Source organism: Ascaphus truei, chromosome 7 (genome assembly GCF_040206685.1).
Source record: "Ascaphus truei isolate aAscTru1 chromosome 7, aAscTru1.hap1, whole genome shotgun sequence".
Classification (NCBI taxonomy): domain Eukaryota; kingdom Metazoa; phylum Chordata; class Amphibia; order Anura; family Ascaphidae; genus Ascaphus; species Ascaphus truei.
In genome coordinates this window covers 48,156,074-48,174,403 of record NC_134489.1, presented here as the reverse complement: position 1 = coordinate 48,174,403, position 18,330 = coordinate 48,156,074, and the positions used below count along the sequence as shown (strand labels likewise).

The following is an 18,330-nucleotide window of genomic DNA, read 5'->3' as shown; positions in this document are numbered from 1 at the left end:
GCCTAACAAAAGGAAGAGTAGAAACAAGATATACACTGTAAGATCCACCCTCTCATATGTGAAAATGGCCTTGTAATTGTAACAGGCTTATACCCAGGGCAGTCTTCAAAATAACATTGTTTATCTTATTTCACACACTGCAGTTAAGCATTTGTACTTTCACAGGCCTTGTGAATCTCTTGTTGGAAGAAAGTCTTTCATTCAAAATCCTGTGTTGGTTTTTTTAAACAAATCAGTGTAGTATTAGATAATACTTACTGCATTTTGTTTAACTCTTTGTGCCTTTCAACAATTGTTAATGCATTAACCATTTGAGGGACAGTTGTATTGTATGTCTTTATTTATATAGCGCCATTAATGTACATAGCGCTTCACAGTAGTAATACATGTGGTAATCGAATAAATAACAGATAATATAAATAACAGATCATGGGAATAAGTGCTTTAGACATAAACATAACATTAAGGAAGAGGAGTCCCTGCCCAGAGGAGCTTACAATCTAATTGGTAGGTAGGGAGAACGTACAGAGACAGTAGGAGGGAGTTCTGGTAAGTGCGTCTGCAGGGGGCCAAGCTTTATGTATCATGTGTTCAGAATGTTCACAGTGCTATTCGTATGCTTCTTTAAGCAAGTGTGTCTTAAGGTGGGTCTTAAAGGTGGATAGAGAGGGTGCTAATCGGGTACTGAGGGGAAGGGCATTCCAGAGGTGTGGGGCAGTCAGTGAAAAAGGTTTAAGGCGGGAGAGGGCTTTAGATAAAAAGGGGGTAGAAAGAAGACATCCTTGAGCAGAACGCAAGAGTCGGGATGGTGCATAGCGAGAAGTTCCGCAGCCCCTCCAACCCTTGTGATTACGCGCTAAAGAGGTCACATGATAGCTCACTGATGATGGAAGGGAGGACTCATCTGTGTTCCGCCTACCATCACTTCAGATCATGCCCTGAGCTCCATAGGAACACAGGATGCGATCTTGCAAGTATTAATTAGGGGACCTAGTTAATACGTCCTGGGACACGTAGGGTGTCAGAACCTATGACATAGGAGCTATGTCCCAGGGCACTCAATGGTTAAGATTCCTGGTGTTGCTATAGGAACCAATTTAGAAAGCCATCAGTTCCTCTTTTGAAATAGAAAGCCATATTGGGTGCTCTGGAAATCAGGATCTTTGCCGATTGATCATGGGAGAGTGGGTCGATTGTCAATTTAGGTAATTTCCAATTTAGGTAATTGCATTGCTATAAATGTACAGCACTGCTGCATTTATTAAAACAAAACACAAATTAAACATTAAAAAAGGGCAAGATGCAATGCCCCTTTATTAGTAGTTGTTCCTGAGCCGAATGCACATTCATGATGAAAACATTATTGCTGCTAATGCTTCTACTGAGCAATACTTTCTGCATTCACTTTATTTTAAACATCACAATCAGTAAAGTCAGTATGTTTGGTGGAATGCCTTTTTAAGGACGATCTTGATCAAAAAGGAAAATGAAAAATATATACCAACATCAGAGATATTCATAGGTGAGCAGTGCATTCCAAACAAATCTACACTACTCCATGACCAATACTGCTAATGGATCAGACAATTACGTGGCCATTAACATTTTGTAATTATATATTATGTCGTGACAATACGCAAATTGCAATCAGTAGTTCTTCCTTCAGTGCCTAGGAACATACTGCACATACATTATCAGACAAATAAATTATCACTACAACAAAACGTCAATCATGATTTTCACAGCATCTCCATGAGTAGCATTAGTGCGCCGCCATCTTGTTTCCTTACAGCGTTCCAAGCCTCCCTCCGACTCTACCATTTGGTACGCACATGCCCGGCCCTTGTAATATGTGACCGCAATTTATGGGCGGAAGCGGGTGAGCAGACTTCGTGCACGGAACGGAAGTGCCTCTCTCTTTCGTCTTCCGCCTTCTTTCTCTCCCGCAGTCATGACTTCGTTCGAACTTATGAAAGCGAATGTGGGGGAGCTGCTGAAAGGGATAGACAGGTATTTGGGGGGGCGGCGGCGGCTGAAGATTGTGTGGTGATATTGGTAATATACAGAGGGAGATGTGTGTCTAGATCTACAATAATTAGTAATATATAGGGTGGTGGGTGTGTTCCCATGTGGTGTGAACTCATCCAGTATAAACAGTAATTGCATATTATTATTTTTTTTTAAATAAACATAAATTACTGGACTGCTGTTTGAGGTGTGACCAAAAAAACAAGATCACATATTCAAAGTTACTAAACCCCAACATTTTATCATTAACCATTTCTGTTAAGTATATAACGCTGCATAAAAGCAGCACATCTTTTACTAATGCAAATATTTAATTTAAAATTGGGGGTTTGGTTAAGTAGTTCGACCAAAGTATACGTTTGCCTGTTATAACAAAGTAACCCCAGATCAGGCATGTCTTAACATAATATATATTTATTTTTTTGACCATGTCATCTGAATTTCCCCTGCGACTCTCCTTTATTTTCAAGGAGGAAGACTCTTTCTCTCTCTCTGTGTGTGTGTGTGTGTGTGTGTGTGTGTGTGTGTGTGTGTGTGTGTGTGTGTGTATACACATAGGCAGACAGACACCTCGAGGCAAAAGTGATATTTAATGACTCGTAGACTATACTTTCTCAAGAGCTTGTGTGAGCTGAAACATTGTCATTAAATAGCACTTTTTTTTGCCTTGGAGTGCCTGTCCTTTTTTTTTTTTTTATGGATATCCCTCTAAATGGTTTTGCCCCCATTATTATTATTATTATTAATATATATATATTTATTTTTATATATATATATATATATATATATATATATATACAGAAAGTAGCCGTGTTAGTCCAGTTGCGATAGTGCAGAATAAATTAGTTCTTCAGTATTAGGTGATACCTTTTTTATTGGACTAACAATTTATGTCATAGGACAAGCTTTCGAGAGTTCTCCTCTCTTCTTCAGGTCAGCAATAGCAATGTTAGTCCAATAAAAAAGGTATCACCTAATACTGAAGAACTAATTTATTCTGCACTATATATATAAACATTTTTATTTTAATAGCTCTATCTGGACTATATAAAGGATAAGGCAATTAGTGAGTGTACTGGGATAGATGTCTAATATAGGGGAAATATCTAAACGGGGGTGTTATTAAAGACTGGGTATTGTATGGCTGAAGGCTTAAATCCTGCAGTGCCCTAATGACATACAGTGTACATCACGGAAAGTGCCACCTCCGAGACCCCTATGACACGCTGGTCACATGATCCATCAGTCCTGGATGGTCTGGTCATGGAGGTGGCAGGACTGGCACTCAAGGGGTTAATGTGAAGAGCAGTGGGTAACCTGGGCTCAGTATATAAAATACAGCATTAATAGTACTATATCATCAACTGTAAAGGAAAAGGACATGCATGTAATAATTTCAGCTGACGTCAGCATACGCAGGCAATGGGGAAAGCCAGCAGGATCTTAGCTTGTCTATAGAGAGGTATTCCAGCAGGAATAAAGGGGGGTAGTCACTGGGAAGACCTCACCTAGAGTACAGTGTTCAGTTCTGGAGACCATATCTATTCATATTTCTAATAAATTTGTGTGCAAAGAAGGGCTACTGCAATTGTGCATAAGCGTTACAGCATAAGACATCAGAAAAGACTAAAGGACCTTAATATGTTCAGCTTGGGGGATAGAAGGAAGAGGAGGGATGTGATTAAAACTTTCAGATACCTAAGGGATTTCAGCATTACAAGTACAATAGGGAAGCATATTTCAGAGAAAGTAGTGCTAGAAGGAGAAGTTATGCTCTGAAGATGGAGGATGGGAGGCTCAGGGGAAATGTGAGGGAGCACTTCACAGGGTGGTAGATTCATGGAATAGTCTCCCAACAGAGGTGGTAAGGGCAGTCAGACATGCTTGGGATAGACATAAGGCTATCCTAAATATAAAAGAAAGCCAAGGAACAAATAGGGTCTGAGCTTTTACAGCCGACAGGAAAATGGGCAGATGGGGTGGCCAAGTTGTTCTTCCCTGCCGTCAAATTTGGGTGACGGAAAAAATATAGGTAATAGGGGTTTCTATAGGGAAAAGACTTGTGGTGGGTAAATTATAGGTAATATGGGACAAACAATATGCCTGATATAGAACGTGTACTGGTGTGGTGAAGCAGAGGGGTCAGTTTCTGCTGTACACCGTTACTGAGCACCTAGTGAGATCTTTATCATGCTGAGCGTCACTTTAGCTCTGTATACTTGTGAGAAGTGTGGGACTGAGGCAGATCCCGCGCCATGTTCTGGAGGTCTGCTTGCTGATGATCATCTCTTTTTGCCATAGGTACAACCCAGAGAATTTGGCTACTGTGGAGCGCTATGTAGAGACACAGGCAAAAGAGAATGCATACGATCTAGAGGCAAACCTGGCTGTACTTAAACTGTAAGTATGTATGTCTTTACATAGCGCCATTAATGCACATAGTGCTTCACAGCAGTAACATACGTGACAATCATATAAATAACACATAAAGGGGAGAAGTGCTTCAGACATAAAAGTATCATTTAGGAAAAGGAGTCCCTGCTCCGAAGAGCTTACAATCTAATTTGTTGGTAGGAAGAATGTACAGAGACAGGAGGGCGTTCTGGTAAGTGTGTCTGCAAGGGGCCAAGTTTAATGTGAGGTTAATTATCAGCCATGGAGCTACTCGTATGCTTCCTTAAGCAGGTGGGTCTTAAAGGTGGATAGAGAGGGTGGTAGTCAAATATTGAGGGGAAGGGCATTCCAGAGGTGTGGGGCAGTCAGTGAGAAGGGTTTAAGACTGGAGAGGGTTTTAGTGCTTCATACCTCGCCCTGTTAATACCCGACATGCATTGTCACAATAAATTCTTGATTATATTAAGAATACTTGGATTTCCTTCATATACTTGTACAGCATCATAATGCTGCATCATGTAGTCACAAGGATATGTACACAAAACATTATCTGATATATACAAGCCAAACAAAGACACTACAAGCATTGTGGATTTTTAACCAACATTGACCAATTAATAATTATTTGGAAGATCTCAAATATTAACCTTTTTTGTGCATTGTTGAAATGCCATATTGATTCTAACATCTGTAGGACAGGGATTTGTTTTTCTTGTGCGTTTGATGCATTTGATTGTATTGTAACTACATGTGTGCTATTGTCTATTTTGCAAAGCTCTTAACACACTGTTGAAACCATATAAATAAATCTACATTGTTATCACCCCTTAAATCTTTGCTTTAGAGATGTATTTGTACTGTGTTCCCTGGCAGAAATGCAATATGTAGTGGCCTCTGGCAGTGAGAAGCTTAACTGACTGAAGATAGTGGAATGATCTGCATACACATATTGGAGTAATGTGAGCTAACAGGTAATAAGCTTGAGAGGACCCATTTCTGATGACCATTTCCTTTCTTTCCCTGCAGCTACCAGTTTAACCCAGCTTTCTTCCAGACCACAGTAACAGCTCAGATCCTACTGAAAGCCCTCACCAACCTCCCTCACACAGACTTCACACTCTGCAAGTGTATGATCGACCAGACTCATGTATCCTTTGTGCTCACCTTTAACACTTTCATATCTCACCTGACATGGGCTATAACACCTTCCCTGCTAGAGGGGACTGCAATGCATTATAAATTTGTGTTCAGAGCACTATATACAGATGTAGCAGACATTATTATCCCCCTCAATGTGCACTAATGCACCAAATGAGTTAGATAGCATGATTTGTCTCCTTAACCACTGTGTTAATAGCATTAGGCTACGCTTATAGTGACAGCGACGGTGACGTCAGGCTGCGGTCGCTGGAAAGATCAAATTGAGATGACTTCCAGCGATAGCGACCAAGCCGTGGCTTACTATAAGCGCACGCAACAACGGCAATGCATTTGTTTTGCCACGTCGCTGTCGCCGGCACTATAAGAGCAGCCTTACTGTTGCATTAATGTAGAACACAGTGTTAACAGGTGCAATGACATCTGCTATATCTGTATCCGTGTGCAGAGTAATGCATTACAGAGCTATATATGTATGCATATATACGCGTGCAGAGCAATATGTAGCAATATATAGCAGTGTATGTATTAAAAAAAATAATCAGTGTGCAGAACAATGCATTGCATGCTCCTTGCAGTTTAATGTGCAGTTGCTTAAAAAAAACGCAGGAAAGCCAAACCATTGAAATATTCAACTCTTGTTTGAAATTTTATAATACACACTACTCTGGATTCACTAATCTGTAATATCCGCACAGCGATCCCGCGTTATTGGTCATTGACTTGCTAATTCTCAAGTTAGTAAATCTCCACGATTGAGTCACTGTCCCATTTATTTATTTATCAAATGTTTTACCAGAAAGTAATACATTAAGAGTTACCTCGTTTTCAAGTATGTCCTGGGCACAGAGTTATAATGACAAATACATGGTTACAAATACATAGTAACATTAAGTGAAAAGGGTTGCACATTATATACAAGACACTGCATGCACAGTTAAAGATAATATATATATTATAGGCGTATATAACGGTTACAGACCAGATTAAAAATGTGAGACGGCTTTAGTTTTGAAAGAACTTAGACTGTTTTGAGATCGGGTTTAAACTTGTGAAGATTGAATGTACATGTTAGAGCAGTACTGAAACTGCACAACAAGGACTAGTTCACATGTCTTCTCTGCAAAGTTTCCTTAACAGGTGAACTTTCAGCAAGAGGAGCGTCCAATCAGACAGATCCTGTACCTGGGCGACCTGCTGGAAACATGCCACTTCCAGTCCTTCTGGGTGAGTATCGACCGCCCTCCTCTTTACCTTCTGAGCACCAATCTATATCCTAAACTCTCCTGGTTTATACACTTAAGTACTGGGGGCTCCTGCCGTGATTTGCTCTGCTTCTTACAAATATATTTCCCTGAAATGTGTTGCTAGCTTGTTTTCCACAGACAGATACTCTATTTTAGAGAGCAGCTCTATTATTACAATCAACAGGAGTGTGCAGTTCTGTCATGTAACCACTAGAGGTTTTAGATACTGTAAGCTCCCTAACTTTCTTGGTGAAAGGTGTATATATGAGGGTGGATGAAGGAAAGATGACTTGTCACCATTACAACTTTATCTTGTTTGGTGCAGCGTGTTAATGTATATCCAGAGTAGGGAGAAGATTTCAGAAATGTCTTTACCATTGGGCTTAATCTATGAAGATAACGTTGTGAATATGATATCTGCTAATTGAATTGCGTCCCCACTCTCTCCTTTCTTTCTCCGTCCTCTCCACAGCAAGCACTAGATGATAACATGGAGCTCTTGGACGGGATCACAGGCTTTGAAGACTCTGTTAGGAAATGTACGTGTGTTGGCTGTGGGGGATTCTGATGACATTTTAGAGTCATGTTAGTAAGCCAGATATTAGTTTGCCACACCCACCATCATAGGAGATCTCTATCCACACAAACATGAATTCCAGTAATAATATATAATATTTTCTCTCAATAGGTTTCAAAGCGCTTTACAATTACAGTATAGTGTGCGGTATGCAGCACAAGAATTTTATAGGCACTGTGTTGCTTTATTTAAAAGTAGTACCAATTCATCATATATCAAACTAATTGTAGTTCTCAAATTTGTGATATGCGTCCCTCGCAGCCCTTTATAATTACACTTCACTATCATTTGTATTCTTAAAGAGGTTTCCTGGCATATTTTTGGAATTTAAAAGGGGAACAGCCAAGGGCAACATTGATATTAAGGTTACTCCATATACAGGTGTATTACTGAGATGCATGCAGTAAATTGAAGCAGGTGAGATCCTACAGTGTCCATAGCTAAAGTACTCGCCCACATGACAACGTCTAATCCTATCAGCTACACACTATCTTCTTGCCTGCACTGTATTGTGTCTATGCTGACAAGTCCAGTCTCTCTTGCAGTTATTTGCCATGTGGTTGGCATCACATACCAGCACATTGACCGCTGGCTTCTGGCAGAGATGCTGGGAGATCTATCAGGTAAGAGCAGGAAACACCCCGCTCAGATGACAGTAAGATTTTCATATTTTTATTGTATTTTGGTATGTATATAGCGCCAATTATCTATTCAGCGCTATAGACAAACAAAAAGAACGATTCCTGCACTCCTACCAATTAGGCTAAGATAAAATAATAATCTCTTGAAAAAGGGTATTTTGTTAAACCCTTTGGCCAAAGCATTTGTAAGCCTGCATGCGACGTCAAGGCATACCCATAATGCAGGTACCTACACTGTGCGTGCGTGCGTGCGTGCGTGCGTGTGTGTGTGTGCGTGTGTGTGTGCGTGTGTGTGTGTGTGTGTGTGTGTGTGTGTGTGTGTGTGTGTGTGCGTGTGTGTGTGTGTGTGTGTGTGTGTGTGTAATATATAATTGGTGAAAAAAGTGTGTGAAAGCCCTGAAGGAGTTAAATAAAGCATGAGCGTATGTGAGTAGTGCAATTAAAATCTGGCTAAAGCCAGTATCATAGTTACATTTACTATAGAGGCAAACTGGGTGCACAAATTCCCTGGTGTGAATGTAATAAAACGTACACATTTCTCTCTGTCAGCCTTATACATTCCCCTACCATTCAATGGCGGGTGATGTCCAGACTGACATTGGGGTGCTATATAGGGGAGATTAATACATAGAAGTAAACAATGGGTGAAATGAATTGATGCTGCAAAAAGCTTACAGTCTAACTGTTATATATGAAATCACCCAGATAATACTGCACAAGATGATACCACAGGTTATCTTGGGTGCCATGATGTCTTTCTAAGATTGTTCATCTTTGATAAAGTCGCAAGACGAAACGGGTCAGAGGATATCTAAGTTTTTTTTAACCTGGCTGTCATGCCGTAATAAAAGTTTTTTTCTACTGCATATTGCCTTCAGCCTGATTTCCACCAGCAGTGCTCTGAGCCCTTTCACCCTTCTAAGATTGTTCATCCACACATCCTACTGAACACTGTGTGGAGATTAGGTTAATTCATATAAATGCTGTTTTTAGTATTTTTCTCGTTTAATTCTCCCCTCTCTGTCACAAGTATTCCTTATCCTTTCTGCAACTGAATAGTTAAGGTTAGAAAATGTGTCCTCCCATTTGCTCCTGCCATTGGGAAAATGAATTCTCTGTTATATTTATTATACTTCAACTTGATTAGATGGTGCGAAAAGACAAGGTTCTTTGTCACTCTTATCATTGATTCTTCCTTTTCCCCCTCTTCCCACATCCACGGCAGAGCCCCAACTCAGAGTCTGGATGAGCAAATACGGTTGGACGGAAAGCGACAACGGCAAGATCTTCGTCTGCAACCAGGAGGAAAACATCAAACCCAAGAACATTGTGGAGAAGATTGACTTTGACAGTGAGTTTCCCACCTGCTTGGTGTATATCAGAGCTGACCACACAGAAGGGGTCATTTAAATACTGTGATTACCGATAAATGGACATTTCTAGCATCTCCAGAGCACTGTTTTACAGAGGAGCTTAAACACCACGTCTTCTCTCTGTTTTGCAGGTGTATCTGGAATCATGGCGTCTTCTCAGTGAGCCTTTCCATGAAGAAGTGCAGCTGTTGATCTGTAGACCAAATGTTAAATTGCTAAAAATAAAAAATAAATTAAACCACATGTCTTCCACACTCGTCTGTGTTTACAAAACACATGTAGCTTGTGCATTTTATTCAGAAGGTTGAAGCCTTTGTAAGGTAATTCAGTGAATGTGAATAAATTGTGGACACATGCGGTGAATGCTCTTAAAACCCATAATTGTGTAAGATTTGTGGATGCTTCTTTTTCACTGCAAGCCCTGTCTTTTACCTCCTTCCATCAGTAGATTTTTACCATTAAATTGCCAATAAGGCATTTCCCCAAATGCCAGGGTAATAATTTACTCCAATTTTGGCCATTGCCATTTGTGTATGTGGAAAAATAAGAAGTTTGGTGGGCTTTTATATCACATGCCACATATGTTTCTTTCGTTGGTTTTTGTTCGATTTCTCAGTTCTGAGATGGACCAAACCTTTTTAATAATCTATATCGTGTGCAAGAAATGTCACTCCTCAGCTTCAATGTGTGAAATAGTGACCTACTTATTACTAGGATTGAAATGTTGGTATTTAGATTAATAACTTAGTGCTGATAACTGATTGTTACTGCTCGCATAAAAAGACCCTGCTTTATTACATCAAAATATAATGTGAAATTAGACACACTGTTACAACATGCAACAATAGTTCTTACTTATTGTGACTTTGTATTAAGCCGTTGACTTTCCAAACATCTCTGTGCACTAATAGATGAGCTTCACACTTCTATACTGTGATACAGGTAATACATTTATTCCTACAGTACATCTCAAGGTTCCAGGCCCCTTTAAGATGCACACTTGTATATAATGTTCCAGTAACATGGCCGTATTATTCGGTACTTCACCATCACCAAATGCACTTCCCCTAATTTACTCACGCCCCAGTATATTTGCCAGTGTACTACTTAGATTGTAAATACTTTCAGACAGGGCTTCCCATATAAACAGACAAGTGTCCTACCGCTCAACCTAATAATTGTAGATAGCAAGGTATATATGAAAAGCTGAGGTGCAAACGGGAATATAAATCAATGTAGAGTACATAAATGTTTTCCCAAAAATGGGAAGACAAAAAAGATTCCCTTATACTGCACTCATTCAGCTAAGTGAATGGTTTATAGAGAGGACTCGGTGGTCTCAGTGTATTTTACTCATGTCGCCTTTTGGTAACAGAACTCCCAATGTACTCAAAAATAATAAAATGTTATCATATATACAAAAACGTGAATATATACAATGTGTGTATACAATCCCCAATGGTGGGTGTAGGGTCAGTATAGATGTAATAGATCCAAGATGTGTGGATACTATCATCTATAATGTGTAGTATTGTATGTCTTTATATAGCGCCATTAATGTACATAGCGCTTCACAATAGTAATACACATGACAATCGTAAATAACAAATACAGATAACGGGTTATGGGAATAAGTGCTTCAGACATAAACGTAACATTTAGGAAGAGGAGTCCCTGCTCCGAGGAGCTTACAATCTAATTGATATGTAGGAGGACCGTACAGAGACAATAGGAGGGCATTTTGGTAAGTGCTTCTGCAGGGGCCAAGCTTTATGTATCATGTGCCTAGTAATTCTACGGTGCTATTCATATGCTTCTTTAAGCAAGTGGGTCTTAAAGGAGGATAGAGAGGGTGCTAGTGGGGTACTGAGGGGAAGGGCATTCCAGGAGGTGTGGGGCAGTCAGTGAGAAATGTTTAAGACGGGAGAGGGCTTTAGATACAAAGGGTAGAGAGAAGACAGCCTTGATCAGAACACAAGAGTCGGGATGGTGCATAGTGAGAAATTAGGGCTGATATGTAAGGAGGGACAGAAGAGTAAAGCTTTAAAAGTGAGGAGGAGAATTGAGTGCAAGATGCAGGATTTGATAGGAAGCCAGGAGAGTGATTTCAGCAGGGGAGACAGACGGATTTAGGAAAGAGTAGAGTGATTCTGGCAGCAGCGTTTAGGATAGATTGTAGGGGAGACAGGTGAGAGGCAGGAAGGCCGGACAGCAGGAGATTACAGTAATCAAGATGGGAGAGAATGAGGGCCTGAGTCAGAGTTTTAGCAGTTGAGCAACAGAGGAATGGGCGTATCTTTGTGATATTGCGGAGGAAAAAGCGACAGGTTTTAGAAACGTTTTCAATGTGAAAGGAGTCGAGTGTGACCCCTAGGCAGCGTGCTTGGGCTACTGGGTGAATGATCGTACTTCCAACAGTAATGTGGAAGGAGGTAGTAGGGCTAGGTTTGGGAGGAAGTATGAGGAGCTCAGGTAGGGTCAAGCTTGCTGTCTTGGAGTAATGGTATAACGGTTGCATGCTTGAAGGAGGGGGGAAAGGTACCAGAGTAGAGGGAGGTATTAACTATCTGTGTGAGCGTAGGGGTTATAGTAGGAACAAGATGTTTTAGGAGATGGGAGGGAATGGGGTAAAGAGGGCAAGTGGTAGAGGGAGAAGAGGAGATCAGCAGTGACAGATCCTCTGTGACAGCGGAAAAAGAGTCAAGGAAGGCAGGAGGAGAGTTAGGATGCAGTGTAGGATGGAAGGAGGAAACAGGAGATGTTCTGACGAATGGATTCCACCTTTTCCTTGAAATAGTCAGCAAAGTCCTGAGTTGAAATAGAGGAAGAAGCAGCAACTGGGGGTGGTTTGAGTTGAGTCAAAGACAGAAGAGTCGGCGTGGGTTACATAGTTACATAGTAGATGAGGTTGAAAAAATACGTACGTCCATCAAGTTCAACCTATGCTATATTTAGACAACAGATACTTTATACTTATTGATCCAGAGGAAGGCAAACAAAAAAACCCCAGAGTCATATCATCCAATGATATCTCATAAGGGGAAAAATAAATGAATTCCTGATTCCAAGAACATTTGTGTGTGTTGATTAGTGAAGAAAAGTAGGCTTGTTTAGCCTGAGAGGGCAGAGTTGAAACAGGATAGCATAAATTTGTAGTGAAGGAAGTCTGCAAAAGTGTGAGGTTTCCTCCAGAGGCGTTCAGAGGAACGAGTGGAGGAGCGCAGCAAGCGTGTGTGGAAATTTAGCCAGTGTCTGGGGTTAAAAGGGCGAGGGCGGCAAAGAGAAAGCGGGGCATGTAGATCAAGAGAGGAGGATAAGGCAGAGTTGTAGTTTCTGAACAGGTTGTCAGGGTCTGGAGTAGAACTGAGCGAGGAGCGTAAAGTGGAATCAAAGGCTGGTAGGTTAATAGAGCGCAGGTTTCGGCAGAAGCGACTCTCAAACTATATAGGCGCAGTTGGAGAAATCAGCCCCCATCTATACTCCTTATAACAAAAAGACCCATAATTAAGTCTTGATACTTAAACAAGGTATCTTCTGCTGCAATCAGCTCTGCGTCGTATCCTCACTGCGACCTCTTTCTCCAGTTGGTGAATGACGATCCTGCGCACGCCTCTGATCACGCTCCTCTCGACTGTCTTCAATATCGTTGTGGTGCTCACGAGTGTACTTTTCAGCTTCTCTGGCCTCAGTGAAGAGTTTCACTCCATTCGCCGTAAAAAGTCACAGACTGGCTGGAAACCCCAAAGTAAATCTCTTGTTTTGTTGAAACAAAGAGCTAGAAAGTTTTTCAAACTCTCTCCTTATGTTAGCGACGCCACCGAATAGTCCTGGAAAATTAATATCTTGGATCCCTCGTATACAATTCCTCCTGAGTCCTTGTAAGCTCGCAGAGGTCTGGTTTTTACACTAAAGTCCAGCAATTTAGCCATCACTGCTCTTGGTCTTTCTCCTTGATGTTTTGCTGGACCCAGCCTATGGGCTCTTTCTAGTTTGGTGGTCGCCAGATCCAAAGGTAACCCCCAAATCTCCGGCAGCCATTTTGAGCAGAAATCCATAAGTTGATAGGGTTTTACAGACTCCGATATCCTAATAATTCTTATATTGCTCCTCCTGGATCTATTTTCAAGATCGTCTACCTTTTCCTGCAAGGCTTGAATTTTCTTTTTTAGTTCCTGGTCTTCTGACTGAGTTTCACCCAGATCATCTTGCAAATCTCCCACTCTGGTTTCCACCTCCCCCGAGCTTACATTTTGCAAGGCGAGTTCCTCTTTAAAATCTTCAAGGGACTTTAGCAGGGAGTCAACCCTCTTATCTACTGCAGGCATTAACTCTTTTGCAAGCGCTTTAGGCCTCGGCCATATTCCCTGCTGGCGCGCTGAGGCGCAGGGAAAGCGGGTGCTTTCCCTGGCCTTGCGGTTGCTTAACGCACGCACTGTCAGCAGCCATCAGGGGGCCGTCAGGGGGCGGGCGCGTCACTGGCCGGGGGCGGGCCAGTGACATCACAGAGCTGGTTCGCCCTCATTGGGCGAACCGCTCACGTGACCGGCCTGTCGTGCCGGCAAGTGGGGGAATTTAAAATTCCCCTAAGACTTGCGCTTCCGTGACCGGCCTGTCGTGCGGCGGAAGCGCAGGTGAGCCCCTACTAAAGCCGCTCTAATCGCGACTGTAGGGGCTCAGTGCTGAGCGGGAGCGCGCGTCAGCACGCTTCCGCCAGCAAGCAGTAAACATGGCCAAGGCCTTAGCCATAGCAGCATATTCAGAGTCTGTCTCTTTAAGGGCTGTATCCTGTTGTTGTTCCCCTGTCTCTCCCTCCTGCCTTGTAAGGGCTGTTATATACAGCGTGCGGCCCTATGCGAACGCGCGTGCACGTGCCGCATGCTTTTCGTGAGTGTGTGTGTGTGTGTGTGTGTGTGTGTGTGTGTGTGTGTGTGTGTGTGTGTGTGTGTGTGTGTGTGTGTGTGTGTGTTTATGTGTAATTTATTATTTATTAAAAAAAAAACATTAGTAAAAAGAAAAAATGTATTAGACTTGTGCAGACAAATATATACACATACATAAATACATACATACACACACATACATACACATGCATACATACACATGCATACATACACATGCATACATACACATGCATACATACACACACATACATACACATGCATACATACACACACATACATACACATGCATACACACACACACACACACACACATACATACACATGCATACATACACACACATACACACACACACACACACACACACACACACACACACATACATACACATGCATACATACACATGCATACATATACACACACACACACACACACACACATACACACACACACATACATACACATGCATACATACACACATTCACACACATACATTTGAGCGCAGGCAGTGGCGTGAAAAGATTATTTTCCTCATCTTCGCCGCTGTCTGTCGGCTCCCATCTCCCTGCCGCGCGCGCTCGCGGCCCTTGTATAGAAAGGCTGACAGACGTCAGCCAACTAAACATCCGCACGCACGGCGTAGCACGCGCCCGGCACTATAGAATGGGCCTAACTCCTGTGACAGGGACCATCTTAGAAGACTGTTTTCTTCTCACTTTTCTCAGCTCACTTCTGCTTAGCTGTTCCAGCCAATTTGCTTCCCAGAAAGGTGTTCCTGGTGCTCCATGGTCTGCACTGTGGATCACTGTGTTTTTTTTCTCTTTTTTAATTGATTTTTTTACAGCACAATTTTGCGTTGCAGTGTGAGGCTCACTGGAGCTCAGCAATCTGTGTCTATTCTCACTGGTGCCACACCAGGACATCAATGCCTTTTTTCTAATGTAAACCAATCTAATTTAGCTAGCCTCTTCTCATAAATCAGATAATCCATCCCCTTTATTAATTTGGTGGCTCTTCTCTGCACTCTCTCTAGTTCCATAATGTCTTTTCTTTGGAGTGGTGCCCAAAATTGTACTCCATATTCAAGGTGTGGTCTTACTAATGCTTTGTAAAGGGGCATAATTATGTTTACTTCCCTTCCATCCATTGCCCGTTTGATGCAAGATAATATCTTGTTTGCCTTTGCAGCTACTGCATGACTTTGGGCACTATTGCTAAGTCTGCTGTCTACAAGCACTACTAAATCCTTCCCCATCAAGACTTGGGAAACACCTACAAAGGTTAATGCTGCGATTACCAGGATAGCGATGAGAACGACACTTCCGGTTGATAACACCATTTTGTTTAAGGACATAATGGAAAGAAGATTAGCGAATGTCCTAAGGAAAGCATTTGTGACAGGGACAGTCTGTAAGCCAGCAGTGGCCACGGGTTCTGTATCCAGATCTATGCAAGTCTGGGTCGCAAATATTGAAGATGCACTGAAAAAGGTGGTTAAGAGAACTGCAATCCTAAAATCATTGGCTGAGATAAAATTAGCCACAGATTATATGGCATAGGCATCATTTGACGCTATTCGTCTTCAGGATCCATGGCTTTTCAGTAGCAGCAAGTAAATCCCCGTGGTTAAATACATGGATGGCAGATGCAGCCCCCAAAATAACTTACTGTATGTATATTACCTTTTGAAGGGGAATTCTTGTTTGGTAAAAAGTTAGGCAACATAATTTCAAGGGGCTCTTTCAAGGTCCAGATGTCAGCATCGAAGGCTTCCATTGTTCATTGGATCACAACCTGTATCCGTGACACAAACAGACAGAAAAGTTCTTGAAGGGTTAAAAGCTCACTCAACTAAAGCGATAGCTACATCATTGGCTCTCAGAACACACGCATCTCCTGCAGAATTATGTAAAGCAGCAGTGTAGTCATCTCTCCCCACATTTATAAAGCATTATAGACTTGACATTCATCCTTGGCTGATGCAAGCTTTGGGAGCAGTGTTACAAGTGTGATAAAATAAAATTGGTACAAAAAGAAACTGGGTATCTGTGTTTCTTTTGTCCTTATATTTTGAGTATCATATTAATTTTTTCCACCCTCAACATGACTGCTTGGGTATGTCCCATACGTGTGACACTGTCATGAATGTTGAACGGGGAAATAAAAAATGTATTCCATACCGTAATTTTCTTTTGCCGAAATAAGTTCATGGCAGTGAGTATTTTCCCGTCCCTATTAATAGTAAATTGCAAGAGAAGATTAGCTTGGGGAAATCCTAAAACTGACTACAGGTGAGAGGAGTGGCATTTTATGGCACACCTGTAGTAATGTTTTCTGTCCTACTTGAGACTGATGGACTAGGCTACCCATACGTGTCCCTGCCATGAACTTATTGCGGGAAAAGAAAATTACGTGAAGGAATACATTTTCTATTTTATCCCAAAACAGTCTTTGCTCATCTCCTCCTCCTTAAATCCCTCTCCTGACTTTCCATCCAATTTTGGATCACCAAGGATGTCCACTGATCTGCTCATTCCCACATATCAGCCTTGATCTCCTGTTATGCACCTGCTCATCTCCTGTGCTCTTCCCATAACGGTCTCAACTCCACCTCTTTCACCTCTACTGCTCCCTCTCACCGTAAACACTTTTCCCTCACTGCCCCTTACCTGTGGAACTCCCTCACACTCCGTACATGCCAAGAACTTTCTCTCCCCACCTTTAAGACAAACCTTGAAACTCACCTTTTAAATGAACCATTTCAATAGCCTAAACTCACGGCTACTGTCCCACACCCATAATCGCTACTACCAACCATTGTGGCCAAACACTACCATTTACTGCACTTATTCCCTCACCTGCTGTCTGTAAGGATGAGTCCATGGTGACTCCAGCAGTGCGGAGGCGCGCTGAGGCTGAGGGAAAGTGGGTGCTTTCCCTGGCCTTAGTTCACGCGTCATCCGGGGGCGTGTCAGGGGGCGGAACAGTGACGTCACAGAGCTGTGAGGCCAATGAGGGCGAACCGCTCACATGACCGGCCCTGCGCTCCCGTGAGCGCAAAAACAAAAAAAAATTTAAGAGCTACGCCTCCGCACGCCTGCGGAAGCGTGCGCGAGCCCCTGCTAAAGCCGCTCTCATTGCGGCTGCAGGGGCTCACTGACAAGCGTCAGCGCGCCTCAGCACGGGTCAGCGCCTAAGCGCTGACCATGGACTCAGCCTAAATCTCCCAACATATCACTTGAATTGTAAGCTCTCCGGGGCAGGGATTGTCTTCCCTGCACTTATTGTACTATAATTCCCTGTACTGTTTCTGTGTCTTTTGTAAAGTGCTAAGTACACTATGGGTGACATATAAATAAAGATATACATACATGATGTATGTTTCTATGCAAAGAGCTACAATAATGATGAACAATCCCTTACTCCTCTGTTTACCCTTATCCTATTTATTTTTTAATCACTGCCTCATATTAATTTCTAATATCTTCACAGTCAGGATAAAGGTTTTAGATCTTACCAAACAGGGCCTCATGCAGAGAGCATCGTTATTTCAAAACTCGCCATTTTTTGTTCAATTTCGCGCAGAAAACGGCAGAAAATGGCGAGTTACGAAAAACGCGCCAATTTTTTTTTCCTATGTCTAAAACTCGCCTCGCGGCTGGCGAGAACCTCCATCTCGCCATTTTTAAAACTCTCCGAATGCAGAGAGGTGCGAACGGCATGTAGCGGCTGTTCGCGCCAAGAAAATGGCGCGATTTTCGCATTTTTGCCACGCCAGGAAAAGATGGCAAGATGGCGCTCGCCGCCTATAGTAAAGGGGAAAAAAAAGGCGCGAATTTGTTTTTACACGTTTCTGAAGCGCGCATCTTTCCCATTTAAACTCGCCACACGCATCCATGTTAAACATAGCAGAATTCGCACTTTTCTGCATATGGAGAATAAAACTCTCCAAAAAAGCTACTTTTTATGAAATTCGCCAATTTTAAAATTCTATGCTCTCTGCATGAGGCCCT

The 18,330-nt window shown here is 42.1% G+C and overlaps 1 protein-coding gene across 1 annotated transcript; it reads left to right on the top strand.

The window, feature by feature from the left end:
• The first annotated feature begins 1,855 nt into the window (after positions 1-1,855).
• EIF3K (eukaryotic translation initiation factor 3 subunit K) lies at positions 1,856-9,661 on the top strand. Its single transcript, XM_075608311.1, has 8 exons — positions 1,856-2,010; positions 4,330-4,428; positions 5,449-5,569; positions 6,733-6,807; positions 7,300-7,366; positions 7,950-8,027; positions 9,271-9,396; positions 9,550-9,661. The coding sequence occupies exons 1-8, from the start codon at positions 1,952-1,954 to the stop codon at positions 9,579-9,581; spliced, it is 657 nt and encodes a 218-aa protein (XP_075464426.1). The 5' UTR covers positions 1,856-1,951; the 3' UTR covers positions 9,582-9,661.
• Positions 9,662-18,330: the final 8,669 nt, after the last annotated feature.

Bases quoted from the DNA above. Each gene is read 5' to 3' on its own strand.
- EIF3K (XM_075608311.1), top strand. From the start codon at position 1,952: ATGACTTCGTTCGAACTTATGAAAGCGAATGTGGGGGAGCTGCTGAAA. The intron at 2,011-4,329 runs GTATTTGGGGGG...TTTTTGCCATAG, and splicing joins CTGCTGAAAGGGATAGACAG to GTACAACCCAGAGAATTTGG. The intron at 6,808-7,299 runs GTGAGTATCGAC...TCCTCTCCACAG, and splicing joins GCCACTTCCAGTCCTTCTGG to CAAGCACTAGATGATAACAT.